The 23,794-nt window shown below is 40.4% G+C and overlaps 1 protein-coding gene across 2 annotated transcripts in view; it reads left to right on the top strand.

Annotated features, from left to right (window-relative positions):
* DMGDH (dimethylglycine dehydrogenase) overlaps positions 1-23,794 on the top strand; it is a 61,766-nt gene that overhangs the window by 14,883 nt on the left and 23,089 nt on the right. For both annotated transcript variants that reach the window (XM_082621733.1, XM_082621732.1), the window contains exons 6-13: positions 5,737-5,985; positions 7,849-8,047; positions 15,323-15,492; positions 15,969-16,122; positions 18,132-18,297; positions 18,761-18,891; positions 20,162-20,379; positions 21,765-21,922. In XM_082621733.1, coding sequence (XP_082477859.1) covers positions 5,737-5,985; positions 7,849-8,047; positions 15,323-15,492; positions 15,969-16,122; positions 18,132-18,297; positions 18,761-18,891; positions 20,162-20,379; positions 21,765-21,922 — 1,445 coding nt within the window. The remainder of the gene's footprint in view (positions 1-5,736; positions 5,986-7,848; positions 8,048-15,322; positions 15,493-15,968; positions 16,123-18,131; positions 18,298-18,760; positions 18,892-20,161; positions 20,380-21,764; positions 21,923-23,794) is intronic.

Here is a 23,794-nt window from a genome sequence, read left to right on the forward strand (position 1 = left end):
CCAAGAAGGTTATACTAATTGGCAAAGTGACAGTTATGTCAGAGCCAGGACTTGAACCTGGGTCTTTTGATTCTTGAATTAACATACTTTATCAGGTTCTCTGCCTATGAAGTAAATTTCAGATATCACACATAAAAATAAATCCTGGTGCAAATGAAACTGCTTGTGCAATCTAAACTGGGCTAATAATTTATATTTATCTATAGTTCATAATGGTTAATTTAAAACGTAAAATAAACATGAGGCAGCTACTGATTTTCTCATGTTCTGCTCTTTGAGTCATTGCTTAAATTTACAAAATGAAAACAATCTTTATTATTTATCAGATCAGATGATACGCCATGAGGACATGCCAGAAACAAATACCCTGAGGATTCTTTCCTCTAAATCATAACTTCTGATTGATGTTATTTTTTAACAAACCATTTTTAGTGGCCCTGGAAAAAGTCATGTCTTCAGTATTTAAGAGTTTAAGTTAGTATTTCTGAATCTTCCTAACCCACGCCCCCCCATTTGAAAAGCATAAAATCTCATTCATTCTTTAACATCATTTGAAATTCCAAATAATGTAAAAGGACTTACCTAATAAATAAGAGCAAAGGCATAAAACTTTGCTTTGTTTTTGAATTTCACTTGCCCTGCCCCCAAGGAAATCCCCATCAGGCACCCCCCATCCCCCACTGTCCTTGGGTACATCTGGTCGAAATTCTGCTAGAAGATCTAAGGCAATGAAATCATTCATCCTTTTTTTTTACAAGTAGCAAAAATTCTTTGTAATTTTGCAACTTTCTTTATGGTCTCATGAATAGAGCCTCTAAAAACATTTGACTGTTTTCATAGTGATAGCAAATACTAAATAAACATGCTCTGACTTCATATCCAGCACCTGTGTCAGACATTGCTAATTGATCACTGCACTCATTTCAGAGAGACTTGGACAAACCCCACGATTTTTCTTAACAGTGCTTCAGGCAGCCACACACCCCCAACTGATATTTTGACAAATAACATAGAAGACCTTAATTTAACACATTTATCTATTGTTTTCCTAAAATGGATAAATATTTATTTGCACGATTCATTGCACTTGTAATATTTTGTTTTCTAAAGCACAATCTGTGAGGAATAAGGAATCTCTGAAGAGAAAGAATAATTTCCAAAGAGATCTGACCTAAGCCCAGGACATTGGTTACCAGATGAAATATTCTATGCAGCTGTGCAATCTTTTTTTTTTTTTTTTTTTTTTTTCGGTACGCGGGCCTCTCACTGTTGTGGCCTCTCCCGTTGCGGAGCACAGGCTCCGGACGCGCAGGCTCAGCGGCCATGGCTCACGGGCCCAGCCGCTCCGCGGCATATGGGATCCTCCCAGACCGGGGCACGAACCCGTATCCCCTGCATCGGCAGGCGGACTCTCAACCACTGCGCCACCAGGGAGGCCCAGCTGTGCAATCTTGTGGGGTGATCCGGGCAGAGGAGGACAGTGGCAGGAGATCCTGGAGAACAGTTTTTCTGGTACTGGCCTCAGAAAACAAATCCCAGACCAGCACCAGAAAAACTGTTCTTCAGGATGTCCTTCTTCATTCTTTGCTCCTGATGCCTTTAACTCAGCCACATCTGAGTTCCATCCTCAGGTCTTGATAACTCCAGGCAGCTCCTTGTTCACAGTTGTATGAAGAACTATACGGTCTCAATTCTCAGTTCTTTACATCATTCAGATCACATCTCTGGCCCATATCTTTTTTTTCCTTTTTCTTCTCCATCTGTTCTCTTCCGCTGGGCAAAAGTTATTGGAGAAAATCGAACTGATCACATATAAATAGTCCGTGGAAGGTGTGGAGGGGTGTGTGTTTAGTTATTTATGTCTGTTTTCAAAAAAAACTTGATTTAAAGTATAGAAGTTCCCCCAAAAGTAAACCTCAGTAATTGGGGGTGAAGTTTTGGATATGCCCCTTTCTAGACTTAAAGCTAACAAAGATTAATTTTATGAATAAAAGCAACCATCTGCAGAAGGCATTGTGCTAACATGATTTAGAATGTATGTCTGATGGAATGTTTCCCAGAGTTACTCAGTGAGTCCAGGATGTCTCATAAATTCAGGTGAGGCCCTCAGGCAGCTCTGAAACCTAATTAAAGTAACCAGGATATAGACTTGGATATACAACCAAAACGTAAATGATGTAAAGGCCACTCTTATCTACTCAATTGTACCATAACCTGCTAAAAGTTTCTTTACATGGAGTCATAACAGAAGGCTGCTGAATCTTCAGGATATCCATGGAAAGGGAAGTCTAAAAGCAGAAATTTATCAGTTTGCTGATGTGTCTCCAGCACTGTCCAGGGCAGTGGGGCTATCTCGACCAGAGACACATTATTGCCAACTGTGTGACTTGGGCAAATTACTCATTTGTAAAATGGAGATAATAGTTCCCATCTGAACAAGTTATTCTGATCTGTAAATGATGTAAAGTACCCAGAAAAGTCCTACCACATAGAAAGCACTAAACAAATTAAGTATAATAATGATAATTTTTATGATTATTATAATTATTTCCTTGAAAGTCTGTGCCCTGGTCTGGGAAACACTAGCATCAAGTGTCACATCTGTCCCCAGATCCTTTCACTTGCTCTGTAGTCATCCAGCACCCATTCTGCTGGTAAACTGACTTCCCAAAGAGCTTGGTTCTCAACCTAGGTGCGTAAGAGTCACCGTGGGAAGTTTCCCAGGTGGTCTGGCTGGGAAGCTGTATTTTAAACAAGTACTCCAGGTACTGTACTGTCTGTAACAGATAGTCTGTAAAATATCTTTTGAGAAACACTGCTATATCAGTGTTCCTACAGGAGAGGGAATGTAGGAACCTTATTCTTGAGCAAGCAGAGCTGAGGAACAGTTTCTGACCCTGCTGACCTCTTGGTGTGCAATAGGCTAACTTGCCTTTAGTACTGCTTTAAACACAGCTTCACTCTACCTTCCGTCTAACCTGAGCCCCAGAGGCAGCTCAAGGGCAAGGGCAGGAGCTATTCACTGTGATGCAAGCTTTTTCTTTGCATGGTGAGGAATGTTTCTCTTGATCTTGTTTACAGTTGACTCGTTAAGCCCTGAGATAACTCTGTAAAATTTACTTAAGAATTTTCCTAATATGGTAAATCAGAAATGTGATTGGGTCATGCCAAGATGAAGCCCAGTGTTCAGCCAAAAAAGAATTGCTTAATTTTACCAATACTTTGCATCAGAGAATGTCACTGTATAAACATCATTGTCACTGTATAAACCATCTAGTAGAAGTAAACCTGTCCACCAACCTGTACTGTTCATTTTAACTCCATTTCTGTCAGTCACTGCATTTTTAAAAATTGGAAGCCATTTCTAATGATCACTTTTTTATTGACTCTTCTGTTCAGTGTTTTTTCAGGTGATAATGGTAGGTTATAGAGGATTCCTCCACATTTGTTTCTCTTCCCTTTGAACTTGCTGGTTGGGTGATCTAGCAAGGGTTGAAGTGTAATTCTGGCAAGTTTTATGTTAACTTGATTGACATATAGAGGAAGAGAATGCCAACAAACACCACCACGTAGGGAAAAACAGTGTCCAGCTTGCTATGGGGTTTGGAGTAATATAGTTATATGATATTTATGCATACACTTCCACTTTATTTTAATGATGAAGTATATTAATAAACAAGCAATTAGATTCAGAAATTTATAAATATATTTGAATAGGACAGGATTTATTTCCTTCAATTTATGTTTTTAATTGAAGCAAGTATATTAAGCACTGCAGTAGTTTGAATTGCTAGGCTAAATATTTTGGCTTTTTATATTTTGAAACTGCTCCAGTGCATATAACTAGAATATGTGGCTTTACTATATTATCCTACAAAGTCCTGACATTGGTAATTCACATCTTCCTAGGCAAGAATAAATTAAGTCATTAAATTATTCAAAGACCAGCAAACAGCTCTAATGCCCACAGGTAAGATTTTTGGTTTGCAAATGGACACCCATTTCTGGGGCTGTTATCCAAGTGTGACCAACTTAGCCGTTAGGCCAAAACAAAACAACAGAACGCAAGAGTGATGTTTAGATGCCATATAAGAGTACAGTAGTCAGGGTTCCTAGACTCATAATTGATGATTTGTGACTAGCTCTGAGCTTCATAATAACAGAGACTTCAGAACTCCTTATTAGATTGCCAAAAAAAGGAGAAACAGAAATGGTTAAAAATTTAGAGAATGCAGTCTCTAAAGAAATAAGGAAGATTCCCTAATCATTTGAATGATTTATTCAAAATTCTTATGAAAGAAACAAGCAAATAGAACCCCCCTTCTCCCCAATAATTCATTGATGGGTCAGGTGACCCTGCATCCCTGCCAACTAATCATTTTTATCATTTTAGATTCTCAAATACCTTTATACAAGTGAAGGAATCTTGGATTTTAAAAATAGTCTTTCTGTAGCAAGAAAACCAATAAGATGTGACCATTTCAGGGTCTCCCAGTGTGACCTTGGGCATGTCTTTTTATCGTTCTGGACTTTAGCTCCACATCTGTAGCCTTAAGAGTCACCTAGAGGGAGAATCAAGGGTCTTTCAGTCACAAATTATCTGGTTCCATCTTTTGCAAAGGAAAAAAATAATATTCATCTCCCCCAAGAAGACAGTCCCCTTGCACACTGAAGGGAGAAACATAGGTTGTGGGAACTCTCACTTATCTATGAGCCCTCTCCTCTTTGCTGTGGCACCTCCTCCCCCCTGCTCTGGACACCAGGTGCCTTTGCAAGAAAGGATCTTCCAAACATATTCAAACTAAACTTTTAAAAGAACAGAAAACTTAAAAGGCTATCTCTCCAAAAGTGCATACATTTTCAAATTTTAAGTTAACAGAACAATTCTGTGTTTGTGGAATTTTAGGCTTCAACAATTTGGGGAGAGGAGGGTCTGGGGGATAGAGGACTAACTAGTAGGGCTTTATTATGCATGATTATTATGTTGATCACATCGACCCAGGGCCTCTTCCATTGCCTGACCGTCCCTGCTCTACAAGTAAGGTCAGTCCATTACTGTCTTTCTTATCAACATTTGTACATTCTATATATTTGGGTTATTTATTTTTTTCCTTCAAATAATTTTCTTTTTTGTACACCTTTGCTTATGGGCAAAATTGTTTTTCAGGAATGGAGTTCCCTTAGATTCTTCAAAACTCTGGGGTAGTGTGAAATGTTGTCTTCTCTTCTCCTGTTCAATTTTGCAATGGCAAAAAATGTAAAGTTTTTATGGACATTCTTTTTTTAAAAATTTAGTTTAGTGAAGTATAGTTGATTTACAATGTTGTGCTAATTTCTGCTGTACATCAAAGTGATTCAGATATATATTATACATTCTTTTCCATATAATTTTCCATTATGGTTTATCACAGGATATTGAATATAGTTCCCTGTGCTATACAGTAAGACCTTGTTGTTTATCCATTCTCTATATAATAGTTTGCATCTGCTAATCCCAAACTCCCAGTCCATCCCTCCCCCACCTCACCCTTGGCAACCACAAGTCTGTTTTCTATGCCTGTGAGTCTGTTTCTGCTCTGTAGATAAGTTCATTTGCATTGTTAGGACATTCTTTAGACTTTGCCATGAGCACTGAAGTATTCTAAATATTTTATTTTAATTGAAATTGCTGTATCAATGTCATCTGTGGTATGTTTTTATATGTGGTGACATTTTTAAATGATTTTTTTATTTCAGGGTTTTGGGCTCGTGAAGTAGGTAAGATGATTGGACTAGAACATCCTCTCATTCCAGTTCAGCATCAGTATGTTGTCACATCGACCATCCCTGAAGTGAAAGCTTTAAAGCGAGAACTCCCAGTGCTCCGTGACCTGGAAGGATCTTATTACCTCCGACAGGAAAGGGATGGGCTTTTGTTTGGTCCATATGAAAGTCAAGAGAAAATGAAAGTTCAGGACTCATGGGTCACCAGTGGAGTTCCTCCAGGTGGGTTCAGCAAATAGAAGTGTGTGCAGACACATCTATTTTATCTTCCTTGTAACTCTGGGCTGGCTGTAGAATAAGATGACACCATAATACTAGACTATCAGATACCTGGGACATTGGAAGTGAGGGATTCGAGGTAAATTCTGTTCTCATATCCCTTTGAACAATCACAACAGGGGATAAGGAAAGAGAATTGGTGGTGGGAAAGCTGAAAAAGATGCTCCCCGCTGCTTTGGAAGGCCCCAGGTAATTGTTACCTGCCCACACCAACCTCCTGCATCCCCCTTTTCTCCTTATTCCCCTGCTTACTTGGTCTAGTTTCTAGATTTGGATATAGCTGCTCTTGTTCTTTGACAGTTGGAAACACAACAGGTAGCAGAGATAGGACATCCAGCCTGTTAAGAATGAAAGCCTCAAAGTCTATAGCAGAGCAGGATAAGTTGGTACTGCGAACTGAAGCCCTCCTGTGCTGCATAAATGGATGTGGAAAAGTCTTAGGCCTCAGTGCTAACTCAGGAGGTACCATAGTTTCTCTTTCAAGATCTGTAAGGGAGAGAAGGACCTGTTTTTGTTTTTCATGAAACATTTCTGCAGAGCCAGATGAAGGGTTGGTTCACCTAAGGAGGTATCTCAGGTTTTAATCTATAAAAGGAGCTAAAATGTCATTGGCACACAAATATTGTAGGGGATATAAAGAAATGGAGGTAATTGTGCTTTCTAGAATTATACTTTGATAAGCTACTTGGGCTAGGGAATGAATCCCTCCCTCCTACTCTTCAAAGAACATCTATGCCCACATTACTACAAATGATAAACCACCTTCCACAGAAGTTGGGCCAGTCAACTGAGGGCTTTGGTTTTGCTGGGTCGGCTCCGCACATTCGGGCCTGAGGGGAATGGCTCCCGATCCCAGAGGGAGGGCTAATCTGCCACCTGGGAGTCTCCTTCTCTGTTCTTCCCCCATGCTGGCAATCTCTCCTCCACATAAATATTTGAACAAATATTTAATAATATTTATTGAACAAATATTTAAATAATTCCAGTTGGAGGAAGAGCCAGATTGTTGGCTGGCCCTGGGCGTCCACATGCCCTGGTCTAACCCTAGTGATCTGCAGGCCTCCCTGACCTGACATGCAGTCCACAGGAGGGACAAGAAGGAGCTGGCTGGCTGCTGTGCGGGAGCATCCCTGGGATTGGTGGCGATATTCTTTTAGCAGCTCATCCATAGCCCTGCCTTCAATCCCAGTGCCTTTTATGACTGAGAAGATGACTGTGCTCCAAGACCCTGACTCTTTTCACAGAATTCCAGCCCTCAGATGTGTATAGAAGAGGGCTAGAGGAATGAAGCCTCCATGCCATCCTTCCCCGCTAAGAGTTAAAAGGTGTCTAGAATTCATCATCCTAGATGCTAAAGTGGTTTTTCATTTATCCCCACTGTCCTGACATGACTTTGCAAACTCCCATTTGCCCTCACCTGAGAGAATGAAGCAGACTTCTATGGTTAATTGAAGGATAAAAGACCTCTCTTGACAAACCAAATTATTATTGTTTGTTTTTTAAAATTGTGATCGGCCTAAATGCTGGAAAGTGCTAATATGCATAAATTAAAATTTTCTATTAAAAAGGTTAACTTTCATGGTTTATTGTTTCAGGAAATAACATTATTCTTCTCAGTAATATAGTATACTAATATAACAGTACTCATCTGTTGATAGTAAATATCAAGTTTAGACTTTAAAAAGAAAGTACAATACCTTCCTAATGGGCCATCTTTAAATGTAAGCTGATTCAGAGATGTAAATCACTTTGGAGCACACGTCAGGGCAGCTGTGGCATCCTGACCACAATGGCATTTCTCTTCAGGTTTTGGAAAGGAACTCTTTGAGTCTGACCTAGACCGAATCATGGAACACGTCGAGGCTGCCATGGAAATGGTTCCAGTCTTGAAGAAGGCTGACATCATCAATATCGTCAATGGTCCTATCACCTATTCTCCTGACATTCTGCCTATGGTAGGGCCCCATCAGGGGGTCAGAAACTACTGGGTGGCTATAGGCTTTGGGTGAGTATCTCTATGTAATTCAACATTTATTATAGAGTTATGTAGTTTAGAGAAGTCTTATCCCATTATCCCAGGCCAAGAATGGAAAATGGGAGAGAGGCAGAGAGTCTTCTCCCTTTTATGACCAATGAAATGTGAGGAATAAAAAATTTTAGTCTGGGCTTTCCTGGTGGCGCAGTGGTTGAGAGACTACCTGCCGATGCAGGGGACACGGGTTTGTGCCCCAGTCTGGGAAGATCCCACATGCCGCGGAGCGGCTGGACCCGTGAGCCATGGCCGCTGAGCCTGCGCGTCCAGAGCCTGTGCTCCGCAACAGGAGAGGCCACAACAGTGAGAGGCCCGCGTACCACACACACACACACAAAAATTTTGTCTTAAAACTTTGACTTGTATAGGTTTAAAAGATTTGTACACAGAAGGGCAATGATTTCCTGGAATTTTCTCTTTGCATATTTCCTGCCATTTCCATTATTTATGTTTCCTTTCATGTTGTGAATGTTCAGATAGGTCAATTTGCCCCACTTTTGCAAGGATGTTTTCATAACACAATGTGACAAAGATAAATCAAAATATCAAATGTGTAATATGCCTCATGCAGTTTTCACCATAATTCATGTTTGTTCAACATGATTTTTGTTTCTTTATGGTTCCTCTGGTTGCTTACTATTTATGGTTCCATTACCCATTTGATGTTTCATCTCTAATATTTGTTCCATTAATTTGGTGAATATTAACATCAAGCTTACCTTACTATCATATCACAGTTTCTAATATTTTACTTTTCTTCCCCATTTTATTTGGCCATTTATTCAACTGATATTTGATGATTGGCCAGCTTTGTACCAGGTCTAGTTCTGGGCACTGGGCTACAGCTGAGAACAAGGCAGTAAGTCTCATCAGAGTCACAGGGCTGGTTGGGGTGCTGTTCTTCCAATACAGTAGAGAGGCTGGGGTCTGAACTAAGGAAGCAGCAGTGGGCACTGAGAGATAGGAAACAAAATTATTTAGATTTGGTGATTGATTACATTAGGTCTTAAGGAGAGAGAAAAATAGCAAGTGATGGCAACCTTTCTTACTTGACTCCTGGTTGGACGCTGGGGCCAAAGGAAGAAATAATTGGAAAAATAATGAGTTCCATTTTTGACAGTGTTAAGTTTAGGTCTTTGGGACATCCAGAGGGAGAAAACCAGATGAAGATAGGGAGCTGGAAGGTATAATGTAACTGAGGGCTTGGGAAATCCCCTATAGAGTCCATATGTAGGCATGTTCATGTGGGAGTGTTTCTCTTGTACATCACTTATCTTCTTTGGAGAAAAGTATTTGTATACTTTGTATACTTTGTATACAAAGTATTTGTATACTTTGTATACTCTATTTGTATACTTTGCCCATTTAAGAAATTGGATTATTTGTCTTTTTATTGTTAAGTTGTAGGAGTTCTTTATATATTCTAGATACAAAACCCTTATCCCATACATGATTTGTGATTTTTTCCCATTCTGTGGGTTTTTCATTTTCTTGATCATAGCCATTTAAGCACACAAGTTTTTAAGTTTGATGAAGTCCAGAATGTGAATTTTTTTCTTCTTTTGAATGTAGTTTTGATATCATATATAAGGAACCATTGTTTAATCCAAGTTAATGAAGATTTATACCTGTGTTTTCTTCTGAGAGTTTTATAGTTTTAACTCTTTTCTTTTAAATATATATTTTTTTGATGTGGATCATTTTTTTTAAAGTCTTTATTGAATTTGTTACAATATTGCTTCAGTTTTATGTTTTGGTTTTTTGGCCTTGAGGCATGTGGGATCTTAGCTCCCCGACCAGGGATTGAACCCACATCCCCTGCATTGGAAGGCGAAGTCTTAACCACTGGACCACCAGGGAAGTCCCTAATTTTAACTCTTACGTTTAGGTCTTTAATCAATTCTGAGTTAATTTTTGTATGTGCTATGAGGTAAGCACCCAGCTTGATTCATTTAAGGATAGCCAACTGTCCCAGCACCAATTGTTGAAAGACTATTCTTTACTCATTGAAATGTGTTGGCATCTATGATGTCTTTTTTCTGACACCATTTCTGACATTTAATTCTCTAATTCTCTGACACCAACTGACTATCCAACAGTTCAATTCAATTCTGCTGCTGACTCCCAGAGTTAGTGCAGACCCCACTAGTTAAGGAGTCAGTCCCATAAAACTGTCCTCACTTCACATGCCAATTTCAGATGTCCTCACTTCCAGGGATCACCTGTAATTCTGACTGAATGGCTACACATTTGGAGGTTCCTGCACCCCCCTCCTCAGGTTTGATAATTCAGTAGAATAATCACAGAACTCAGGAAAACCCTACTTACTTTTACCTATTTATTCTATAGAATACAACTCAGGAACATCCAAATGGAAGAGATGCATAGAGCAAGGTATGGGAGGGAGGGGTCTGGTGCAGAGCTTCCATGCCCTCTCTGGTGCACCATCTTCCTAGTAGATCAATGGGTTCACCAACCCAAAGGCTCTTTGAACACTGTTGTTTAGGAGTTTTTGTGAAAGTTTCATTACACAGGCACAATTGATTAAATCATTGACCATTGGTGATTGAACTTATGGTGACCAGCCCCTAGTCTGAAGCTATCTAGTTCCCCTGCCCCCCTTCCATGGAGCTATCTGTTAGCATACAAAATAATATAAATTCCAAAGGTTTTAGGAGCTCTGTGCCAGGAACTGGGGACAAAGACCGAATATTTATTTTTTTTATTGTACCGCAGCATCCTTGTCAAAATCAATTCATCATATATGTATGGATCTATTCCTAGACTCTCAACTTTATTCCATTGATCTATACATCTGTCCTTATGCCAGTACCATGCTGCCTTGATTACTGTAGCTTTGCAGTAAGTTCTGAAACTGGGAAGTGTGAATCCTCCAACTTTGTTCTTTTTCAGTATTGTTTTGGTTATTCTGGGCTTCCTAAATTTTTGTGTAAAATTTAGGACCAGCTTGTCAATTTTTTCAAAGAAGCCACCTAGGATTTTGGTAGGGATTGCATTGAATCTGTAGATCAACTTGGGGAGTATTGTCATCTTAATATTGAGTCTTCCGATTCATGAACAAAGGATGTCTTTCCATTTGTTTAGGACTTTTTTTTTTTTTTTTTTTTTTTTTTTTCTTTTTGCGGTATGCGGGCCTCTCACTGTTGTGGCCTCTCCCGTTGCGGAGCACAGGCTCCGGATGCGCAGGCCCAGCGGCCATGGCTCACGGGCCCAGCCGCTCCGCGGCATATGGGATCCTCCCAGACCAGGGCACGAACCCGTATCCCCTGCATCGGCAGGCGGACTCTCAACCACTGCGCCACCAGGGAGGCCCTGTTTAGGACTTTTAATTAAAATTTCTCTCAATAATGATTTGTAGTTATCAGAGTGTAAGTTTTGTACTTCTTTTGCTAAATTTATTCCTAAACATTTTATTCTTTTTGATTCTGCGATTAGCTTAATCACTGAATTATTGATTTAGTCAACACATATTTGCAGATCATTGCTCTTTATCTGTGAACAAGAGCAGACAGTGTTCCTGGCCTCATGATATTTATATTTTAATAGAACACCTGTCACTAAGGAAATTAGGAAGTTGCTTTCTTTTTTTTTTTTTTTTTTTTTTTTTACATAAAGGACTGTTATTATTTCCAGTTTTTTTATTTTTATTTTTTTTATTTTTTAAAACCCACATTTGTTTATTTATTTATTTTTGGCTATGTTGGTTCTTCACTTCTGTGCGAGGGCTTTCTCTAGTTGTGGCAAGCGGGGGGTCACTCTTCATCGCGGTGCGCGGGCCTCTCACTATCGAGGCCTCTTTTTGTTGCTGGAGCACAGGCTCCAGATGCGCAGGCTCAGTAGCCGTGGCTCACGGGCCCAGCTGCTCCGCGGCATGTGGGATCTTCCCAGACCAGGGCTCGAACCCGTGTCCCCTGCATTAGCAGGCAGACTCTCAACCACTGCGCCACCAGGGAAGCCCGGAAGTTGCTTTCTTTAGAACACTAGTTACTTATCACCTAGAAATTGTATCTACTTGTATGGCGCTGATGTTGGACTCCTGCTTTGATTGCTTTGGGTAATTTTCCCAGGTTGTAGACGTCACGAGGTGAATGGGGAAGATAACAGGTCCGGGTAGACAAAGTGCCACACTCTCTCTGACCAATTTGGTCTGACCCCAAAAGGCCTTCTTGTTATTTAAAAGTTGGGATTGCTAAGATATTTCTTATGTAACATGGTGGAATCCTCACATCGGCTACCCCTCCCAATTTATATCAGTGATCCATCCCATGGTTCTGAAGGCCAGTGATTTCCATATCTGGCTGAGCACCAGGGCTTGTTAAAAAGCAGAATCTCAACTTTGTGGTTAGTCACTTACACGTGTTTCATCCTCCTTTGCATCTTATCTGTGAAATTCTTATTAGTTATCACTAGAATCCATGAAAGGTGTGTGGAATTGGAAAACCAACCAACAAACAGATTCCCAGACACCCCTCCTATTGATTCTGATTCAGTAGTCTGGAGAGGGGCCCAAGGATCAGCATTTCAGCATTGTCTGTTATTCTAGTCCAACCAGTCGAGAGAATAGGTATTTTCAAACTGTCTACATATATGCCAGTGCTCATTTACCTTACTCACAGAATACCCTCAGTCAAAGCTGTTTTACTTTTATACCAAATCTAATAAGTTCTTCTGCTTCTACGTGACTAACACTATGCTCCCCAAATGTTTAATGAGTTGGATTGAATTGAATCTAGTTATCCTGGCTTACAACAGATTATAAACAGCAAATTTAAAGAGAGGAGAGACAGTTTCACAGTTATCATAAAAAAGCATACACACAGGCTTCCCTGGTGGCACAGTGGTTGAGAGTCCGCCTGCCGATGCAGGGGACACGGGTTCGTGCCCCGGTCCGGGAAGATCCCACATGCCGCAGAGCGGCTGGGACCGTGAGTCATGGCCACTGAGCCTGTGCGTCCAGAGCCTGTGCTCCCCAACGGGAGAGGCTACAACAGTGAGAGGCCTGTGTACCGCAAAAAAAAAAAAAAAAAAAAAAAGCATACACAAACACTCAAAAAGCAGAGCAGCTGGGCCATGTAGAAGAAGTAGGTTCTACTGATTAATGCTAGGCCTAGAAGAAGAGCCTCACTCTTCTTTCCTCTTCAAGTTCCCTTTCACTTCCACTTCACACGTTACTTCCTTATGAAAATCTTATCCATTGGGCAGAGACATACTCTGTTGTTGGTTATACAAGGACCCATAGCCACCATGTACTGCTTGCCTACTATGTGCTTTTAAATGCCATGTCAATTACTTCTCCACCAGCACCATAAAGTGTACACATGTGGAGACTAAAGCTCAGGGTGGTTACACAGCTTGCCCAAGGTCACACAGCTGGTAGTGGCAGAACCAAAATCCTACCCAGATCTCTCTTACTCTATGCTTTTACACTTTCAACCACTACACCAGGGGCTCTCAATAGATGTTTCATAGCATTCAGTTGTATGGGATTTTACATGTAACTTAATAATGATTATAGAGCTGAAGTTTGTAGAAATCTAGTTTTTAAAAATAGATTAGATTCAGTATTATCCTCAAATAACAGCACTCTGCCCCATTTATTGGAAAGAACATGATGGTGTAGCAGTGAGACCACAGGAAACCGAAGCACAACCCTACCTATGCCCAAGGAGTCTGCCAAGGATGTAAATTCTGTTATGTGTGTCTTGGGTGAAAAAAGATTGAGAACCATTGAAGAAGTAAAGTCCAATAACAGGGAGTGTATACTGGGGGCAGAAGACTGAGTTTGTATCCTGAATCTGCTGTGTGACCTTATTTAACCCCTGAGTGCAGGCTGATTTTCTCATTGGTAAAATAGAGTTGCTAAAGAATAAATCACCTGGTACATGTTAGAAGGCAACAATGCTTGGTAAATGGTGAGTACTCAGTGAATATCAGAAAAACTTTAAATAGTTTCAAGTCTTATAAACAGTATCTCTAGCTCTCAAAAATGGCAAGTGTTGTATATCATACATTGGGACTGTTTAAGTGAATAAACATTTTAAGCATATATTTCACAATTATTTTAAGCATGTATTTAATTTTTTTTTTTTGCTTTCTTGAAACTTAATGAGATTGTTTGTGGGTGATTTGGATGAGCCATGTCTCTTTTTAAAACTATCCAGAGAAGTATAAATTGCTGTCTTTTTATTCTGCTTGAGAAATATCCTTATAACAAATATAAGCATTCATTTTTATAAAGTAGAAAAACTGGTATCTTGTAGAAAAAGTTAGTTAACATTTCCAGTCTTTGCTAAGGTCCTCCCATGCTCTTAGAAGCTGCGATGCTGGCTAAGTAGCTTCATCTGAGGTACTGGAATTTCTTGCATTTTGGGGTCTGCTCATGTAGCTCCTTTTCCTGGTCCTCTACCGGTGACTCCCTGCTCATCCAATTCCTCAGAAGCTTCTCTTGACTTAAACCACAGACGAACCCACAGTAAAGTCCTTCATCAAAACTTTCCTTTATCCACAAGAATGAATGGGTAGGACTGCCCATGGGCGACGTTAAACTGTGATCCCTTCATCTGGTATGAAATTATTTGCCACAGTCCTGTTCTTGGTTTTAAAGCATCCTCATGTGGAAATAGAAAACAAGCCAACCCTCCCCACCAAGTGACCCAAATTGCAAAATACAGGAGCCATTGTTTCTTCCTCCTCTTTCCCACAAGTCCTTGCGTGAATGCCTCTTTGTCTGAATGCTTCTACAATAATGGCCCAAGATCCTTGTGCAGAGGTCATTGCTATGGGAACCTGAACTAAACTGAGTCTGAGAAGAGATGGGTGTGCCACTCTACAGTGCACATATTTCTCCTGCAAAGTTCCTATTAGTGAGGATAATCATAGCTCAAGAGGGCTGATAAGGTACCAACCACATCTGCCTGTGTACTTCCTCTCCTCCATTTTCCTAAAGCATCCTTACTAGCTAAGAGTCGTAGACTGTTTTGCAGATAGACAGCTCTTGAAACTGTGGAAAGAAACTAGCTATCAAGTCAGGCACATTTAATTTCGATGCCTAAACATTTTTTTTTGAGGAAAAAAAAATGATAGCATAAAGATTATGTTGATTGTGTGTTCTGAATAGCAATAGCACAGAACACCGTAGCTTTGAGGACTTGTTAAATATATGGACATGTTTCATTGTTGGAAAACAATATGTGTTAGTAACAGGGTATTTATTTCTGTATTTGAAAGGTATGGCATAATCCATGCTGGTGGGGTAGGGAAATATCTCAGTGACTGGATCCTGCATGGAGAACCTCCTTTTGATCTGATAGAATTGGATCCCAATCGCTATGGCAAGTGGACAACAACTCAGTACACCGAGGTCAAAGCAAGAGAGTCATATGGATTCAACAATATGGGTAAAGTGCAAATTTACTGTTGTCTATGAAGTGTGTTCAGAAATGACTTACATCACTTCTGACTTTAGAAGCTTTTTATTCTGTGTATCGTGGGGGAATGGTTAGGGAGTCTAAAAAGCATGTGCTTCTAAGACACAAAAAGGAGTCTATATGAATATATATCTTTAATGTGAGGAATGCATAAGTGATTTTAACTTTTAAATGTATTTTTACTTTACCCTTTGATGATCAATATAAATGACAGCTTTGGGTTTTTTTAAAACATAAATTTAATGCATATATATGTATATATATTATACATACATATATATTATACATATAATATATACATATATTATATATATTATATTTATATATATATATATATATATATGCTTCTAGACTTTAAGTGCTGTGTTTTCCATTTTCTGAATCCCTTCAAAATATTTTATAGTTTTGGTTCTATGCTATTCAGAGCACCGATTTTCCTTTTTCAGTTGGTTACCCTAAAGAAGAACGGTTTGCCGGGAGGCCAACTCAGCGAGTCAGTGGGCTTTATAAAACCCTGGAGTCCAAGTGTTCCATGGGGTTCCATGCAGGCTGGGAGCAGCCACACTGGTTCTATCAACCAGGCCAGGACACTGGGTACAGGTAAGTGAGTGACTTAACCTGCCTGTCACTCTCACCGCAGAATGAAATTTGGGGGTGGAATGGAGGGACCCCAGAGAAGTGCCATGTCCCCTTCCCACCCCGTCACTCCACCCCATTCCAAAGAGCATTGAGCCTTTTCCCACAAAAATCACTTTTTGTGCAGTGCAGGCCTTAGTTCATCCCACGTGACATTGGCCCACATCTAGGACCCATGTGGCCTCGCAAGACCTACAACCAGCCCAGATGAAGCCTCTGCTTGGCATTTTCCAGTTGCTCAGAGAACCTTCCCCACCCTCTCCAAATCCCCACATGGCTTCAGTTGGCTCCTAAAGGTTTGTCCTGGTTTAGGATGCCTGGCCAAGTCACATGGTACGGAAACAGTATGGAAATATGGATTTTCTATTTGTCAAGGAATAGCTCAAAGCAACTGCTTTCTAGTGTGTGTGCATTGAATCATGCAAATTATATGCACTGCTAATAAATTAGGGGAAAAGGTAATTTACTATTTTAGTTTGAGCTAAAACGTAAAGCACATCACTAAAACAATTCTCTGAATTCCTCTAAAGCTGTTGCCATTATACTTGGATTGCATACTGTTGTTGTACTTGGGATTAATAGTGATTATATATTTTTTCTCATGAGAATCCATAAACCAAGAGAAAACAAAGTTTCCTTTTCACGTTAAGTTCTCCTTTTTCTTTCTCAGCTGTGTTTGGTCTTCATTGCTTCGCATGGGCTTTCTCTGGTTGCGGCGAGTGGGGGCTACTCTTTGTTGTGGTGTGCGGGCTTCTTATTGCGGTGGCTTCTCTTGTTGCGGAGCACGGGCTCTACACACATGGGCTTCAGTAGTTGTGGCACGCGAGCTCTAGAGGGCAGGCTCGGTAGCTGTGGCGCACGGGCTTAGTTCCTCCGCGGCATGTGGGATCTTCCCAGACCAGGGATTGGAACCCGTGTCCCCTGCATTGGCAGATGGGTTCTTAACCACTGCACCACCAGGAAGTCCAATTATCTCTCTCTCTCTTTTTTTTTTTGACCTGTCATTTTGCTTATTTAAACAGGTTTTAATGTCTACTTTAAGATCAGATCTAAAAGGTCCAAAGTATAGTAGAGGGCCAGTTGTTGATTAATGAATTTGGACTCTGTAGTCAGCCAGTGGAGATTACCTGGGGGCAAAATACCGGTTTGGTGTTTCCTAAATAACTCAGATAAATGCCAGATCTATTCTTCACCTTATGCTATTTGGACCTGGTCTATTTCTTCTACTATTTTAATAATTAAACCACTGAAGACTCATTTTGCAGACTTAGCATCCTGCTCTGAAGTTAAAATACCACATTAACAGTCCACTCTGTAAACTAGAAACGACCCTGCATAATGAGTTAGGAGACCTTTGTTCCAGGCCCAGCTCTGTCATTAACTAATGCAAAGACCTTGGAAGTCACTTTGTGCCTTTTCTCTAAAAAATGAAGATTTTGGACCAGATCCTTGCTTACTCCAGGTGGATCAGCATGAAGCCTGTTAGAGTGCAGAATCTAGGGCCCCTCCGCAGACCTGCTGCATCAGAATCGGTATCTTAACAAGTACAAGTGATGTATTTGCATAAATGTTTGAGAAACAACAGACAAGATAGCTCTACCCCTCATATATTCTGGTTTAATTATGCCCCCCAAATTAGTATTTTTAAAATGCTCCCCCTGGTGATTCTAATATGTAACCAAGGTTGAAAACTACAGGATTGGTTAACTTCTAAGCTCTTTTCCAGATCTGAGAACCCACATGGCCTATCTTATTTTCTACTTAATCAATACTTCATTCACTATGAAATGGGTCAAGGGATAGATGAGTAACTTAAAAAATCAGATTCCAATATATATGTATGATTTGTAGCACAGGTGGCACTTTTCCCCCAAATGAAATTTTCTAGGCAAATAGGGTGTATTAAAATATCTTTATTCCGTAATTGTTTGAAAATGAATAACTCTTGTTTTATGACAAACATTGTGTTTCAGACCAAGTTTTCGCCGCACAAACTGGTTTGATGCTGTGGGCTCTGAGTATAAACAGGTTATGCAAAGAGTAGGGGTGATTGACCTGTCACCATTTGGCAAGTTTAACATCAAAGGCCAAGACTCCATTAGATTGTTGGACCATCTCTTTGCAAATGTCATTCCCAAGGTAAATAACCTTATAGGGGTACAAGGTCCAGGATTCTGGCCTACTTAATTCTCTACCTCTCGTTTTCAAAAAAACCAATATGTTATTTCAATTCACCTAATGATTTCTGTATGAACACCAGAACCCTTCAACTAACCAAGGGTATTCTAGCTAATTTTCAAATTTAAATTTTTGTTAAATGAATTATCATCTAAGGACTTTATGACTTTGTTTAGTTGTGTAAATGGGAGCCCCCAAATTGGCTGAAGTGTAATTTTTATGACAAGTAATTATAATGGTCATTTAAACTGAAAACTTCAAAATTAATGGGTTTAGGTTTACAGATAGTTCACACAATTGATATAAATGATAGCATTCAGATGTTTTTCATTGTTGACACCCACATTTTTATTTCCATGTGGTGTTAAAAGGACACATAAGATTTTTATTTCATCCTGAGGTAATTTAAAATTCTTTTGTGTAGGTGGGTTTTACAAATATAAGTCACATGTTAACACCAAAAGGTCAAGTATATGCTGAGTTGACAGTTTCTCACCAGTCTCCTGGGGAGTTTCTATTAATAACTGGTTCTGGATCAGAACTTCATGATCTTAGGTAAGTGTACACCTAGTAAGAAAATTTTACATGGATTATATATTGACCCAATCTTGCACCAAGGTATTTTTGTTTGTTTGTTTGTTCACCAGTAATTGAAAGTACTTTAATTCTTAAAATCTTATTGTTTTAAATAAACTTCATGTTTCTTAGAGGAAATTATTTGAAGGGCCCCTATGACCATCCCCCTCCCAAAGGTAATCCATTCATGGGGTTTACTGGTTTTAATAATATTAACTCCCATTTGTTAGGCATCACCAATATGTCAAAACCATTATTACACATTATCTCAATTCTTTTAAAATTTTAAAATTCTTTTAATAGATATATCTGCCAGGTATATATTATTCCCAATTTCAGGTGAGGAAAATGAAGTTTGGGTTAAAGTAACCTGCTCAAGCCAGCCTTGTTGATTCTGATGCCCACGTTTGGTCCACTTTAGTGAACTGCCTCCCTGGTTTTTCTTCTTCCTTTTTCATGCTTTGTGCCACAAAGCTGCATCTAAATCATTGACCTCCCAAGTCAATCCTTCACACGAAGGTTTAGTCTACTCTAAAATCTCTAATCTTCAGTATTTCAAAAATATTTGGAATATTGTTGTTTAATAAACATCTTACTCTGACAGATTCTCACTCTAGTTGTAAAATGATGCAAATTATATCCTCCAATCCAAGGTGCATTGGGAGCCATCTTAGTAGCTTAGCTTTGTGTCAATCCAGATGATCATTTTCTGATAGACTTGTGTAGCTCCAGGGACTGCTCAATAAATTATAAACAAGCCCTATAACTGTGTTCCAGTAACTCATCAAGACTCAGAAATTGAAACTAGTCTTTAGAGTTTTAATCTTTTCCTTGTCATTGTCAAAGCAAGTATGTGTCTGGTGGCAGGCGCATTATTAACCTTTAGCAGCACAAGCATGCCTCCTGTGTACAGGTATTAGAGAAAATTTTCCCAAGATTGAATCATCAGTTTAAATGCAATAGGGCTGTCACTATTTGAAAGAATCGTGTGGCAGAGCTTGTTTAAACGGAAGGGTCCTTCTGTACTGTGAAAAATTGCCCACACGTTTAAGTGGGTAGTTTAAAGAGGATCATTTAACATCTCTGGGACTCAGTTTCCTCAACTTTAAAAATTAGGTGATTATATGAAATGATATTCTAGGGACTTTCTGGCAATTCTAGACACAGAGCATTTCTTCCGAGAAATAATGTTACCAACATGCATTATTCAAGCAAGATTTAACACGATGTTTATGAATCTCAAATGCAGATGGATTGAAGAAGAGGCTGTCAAAGGTGGATATGATGTTGAAATTAAAAACATAACAGATGAGCTTGGAGTCCTTGGCGTCGCAGGGCCACATGCAAGAAACGTCCTTCAGAAACTGACCTCTGAAGATCTTAGTGATGATGTTTTCAAGTTTCTTCAGACCAAGTCTTTAAAGGTTTCCAACATTCCTGTCACTGCTATCAGGATATCTTATACTGGTAAGAATTGGAAAACAACCTAGAATAAGGCTCTAAAATTTAAAAGCAGTTACCAGAAATGTGTGCATGATGCACATATACACAGCACACACACACACACACACACACACACATTCACTTTGGTCATTTTAACTTTGGAGAAAGATTTCTCCTGCCTGACTCTTCTGACAATTCTGTTTATTCACTCCCAGTCTGAGAGTCCTTCCACAGATTTCCAATTGTTCCAGGCTCATAGCTAGCTGCCTACCATTTGGAAAGGTAGGTAAGAAAGTGGGAAGAAGATGGCTGTTGGAATAGTTGGAAGGGTTGACAGAATATTCAGGCCAGCTGATTCTGTTTGGGAACATTCTAAGTGGTCTCCCATTGATAGAGTCTCCCATAGAGAACATTGTGAATGTATCAGGCACCGCTCTTAAAGCATTACCACCGATCTTCTTTCTTTCTGACTCTAAGTGCATTAGGGAAGACTTGCTATACAGCTAACATTGCACATAGTGGATATTTGGAAACAGGGATGAATGAATGCTCCCCATTGGTGCTCTGGGCTCACTTCTAACTCCCTCTAGATTCCCTGTCCTTTCACAGAAGGCGTACTGGGTGCCCAGGCATTCACTCAATTACATGTTGCTCACATTCTGGTGTTTGTCCTGGAGAAGCACCTCACCATCAGCCCTTGACATGAGGAATGAGGCGAACACACAGTATAAAGGCCATAGCTCCTCCCTGGGCTTCCGCTGTCCCTTTTCACCATCCTTCCTCTGCCCAACCTTGGCAAAATGGTGACCAGAATAAAACATAAGCAGAATAAAAAATAAGCAGACTCTTTGGGTTGGGTGTCATTTTCTTTGTTTTTTGCCCACAGCTCTAATGGTGAATGAAATGACCAAATGGGGAAGAAGGGGGGAGTGGGGGGGCATTAGAGACTATGGCTATCCCACAGCGAAGACCATTTGAATAATTGTCATCAGTTGCCTTTATCTTTAAGCCTTGTGATTTGGGGCCAAGGAATTGGGGGTTGAGGTGTCTAAACCTTGAACCCCTTTTCTTGATAAACTCTGCCATGCTAATTCCTCACTTAACATTATGAAGCGGAGGTCAAGGGGCAAGAGTAACTCGTGCGTCACAGTCTTTCTGTGTCATGAGATGTCCTAGATGCTACCCTCCTGTGTGGGGGACAGGATTGGGCACAAAAGCATCTGTGATATGGCAGGCTCCTTTGCAGTGGGGTTTGGTTGCAACCTTTTTCTGAACTGGTCTTTTAAAACTCAACAATGTCTATATTGCATAAATGGAATCTCTCCATTTATTGATGTGTTTTAGCTAATGCACATTAGACTCAGTGATCATCATTCTTACTCTGGTGGGCACTTGTGCGTGTATTTCAGGTGAACTGGGTTGGGAGCTGTACCACAGACGAGAAGATTCTGCGGCACTTTATGACATCATCATGAATGCAGGCCAGAAAGAGGGAATTGACAATTTTGGAACCTATGCCATGAATGCCTTAAGACTGGAGAAAGCTTTCAGAGCCTGGGGATCAGAGGTTTGAAATGCTAGCATCTTTATTAAAATTTTACGTGTATGGTATCTGATTTTTATATAAGGGTTAGTTTTAACTGCGTTAACATTGGCTCTGGCTGTAAGAGAAAGTATGTATTATAAGAAAAAATTTTTTTGTTTTGTTTTGGCCATGCCATGCAGCATGCGAGATCTTAGTTCCCCAGACCAGGGATCAAACCCATGCCCTCTGCAGTGGAAGCACAGAGCCCTAACCACTGGACCACCTGGGAATTCCCCGAAGTTTTATTTAATTAGGGAAAGAGGTTTTTCTCATCAATTTCCCAGTTGCAGATTCAGTGGAATTATGACATAATGTTTATTCTGCCCTAATTCCTCCTGCTTAGCAGAGAGCCCTGGACATCTGTCTCTGACTGTGTGCGGAGCTGTGGCTATCCCAAGGGAGCCTGCCTACCCCACGGGACTTGAGGACTACCTTTCAAATTCTTCCTTCTCCTCTGTCACATTGCCCATCCTCAGTTCTTTCTTATCCCGCATCTTTTGGGGAAGTAGCAACCAAAGGGGTCTTTCTGACGGGGGTGGGGGGGGTTGGTGGTCTGGGATGTGTTGGTCCAGCCCACTCCCACCATTAATAATGGGAACTCAGGGTTTCTGTTTGTGTAGTTACACACCATTTTCATAGGCATGATCTCATCTACCTTCTCAACTCTCCCTGAAGGAGGTATTATTGGTGATTCTTGGGCAAGGGGTTGGCAGTTCTACACACAATCCCTGTTCGAAACACAATCACACTAAGAAATAATAAACAACTTGGTCCAGATTACACAAAAGTGGCTCTGTTCTCTGTTTTATCTCCAATATGGCAGGCTATTTTCAGACCCCTTAATTTTTTCAGATTTGCTAGTTGTTTCCTTGGAAGACGTTAAGGTTTTAGGCCTGGGAGGTGAGATAAGGGACAGTGGTAAAAGATGTACTTACTTCAGGGTAGGGTCTCTTGGGTTCAGATGTATCCTCCACCACATACTAACTGTGTGGCCTTAACCCTCTAGAGTCTGTTTACTTCTCTATAAGATAGGGCCAGTCTTTCTCCTCCAGTTATTGTCGAGATTAGATAGTCTACAAAGTGCCTAGGATATAACAATAAATTTGAGGGCAGGGTGGGTTTGAAAGTGCAGGCAGGGTCCCTTGGACAGCTAGACCAGGGGCAGAAGCAAGTGGGCTTTGAGGTGGAGAGGGCAGCCTCCTGGATCCCCTGAAAGAACAAGGGCCCTGGGGCAAGTCGCTGTTTTGCAGGAGAGGTGCTGTGTTATAAGGGTTCTCAGCCTACAAGCCGGGTGTGGGTGGGGTTCTTAGCGGAGGCTGCTGCAGGGAGAAAAGTAGAAGAGGACGGCTCTGCCTCCACACTCCACAAGGGATGAAGCAGCTGAAGCAGGCTTTGAGGTCAGGCGTTTCTGCGCCTCCCTGCCTTTTCCCTCGGACCCCTCCTCTGAAACGGTTTTCTCCATCCCCGGTCCCTCCGATTTCCCAGCAGTGCCAGCACGCCCTCTAGTGTTAATACATCAATCAAGCATCTGGGCTTTGTTTTCATTTTTTTCCTGGAATTCTGAAACTTTGAGCAGGTAGAAAATAATTTTAGAGGTGCTCAAATGGTTTAGGAAATATGAGGCCGAAATTTTGTGTTATGTAAAACAAGTTTATATTGCTCATGCAGTTCATACGAGGGCTGTATCGTCTTTTTTTTTTAAGTTTGGCTACTTTTTATGAGGTTTAGACCAGTTCTCCTGGAGCAAAAGAGACCGACGACAACAAAATAAACAAGCAAACAAAACTCAGTTCTAGTCCCAAATAGTGGCTTTAGTTCCCCTTGAACTATATTGTAATAACTCAACCAATTTTA

The sequence above is a fragment of the Mesoplodon mirus genome, assembly GCF_964341445.2.
Source record: "Mesoplodon mirus genome assembly, chromosome: 5".
NCBI lineage: Eukaryota > Metazoa > Chordata > Mammalia > Artiodactyla > Ziphiidae > Mesoplodon > Mesoplodon mirus.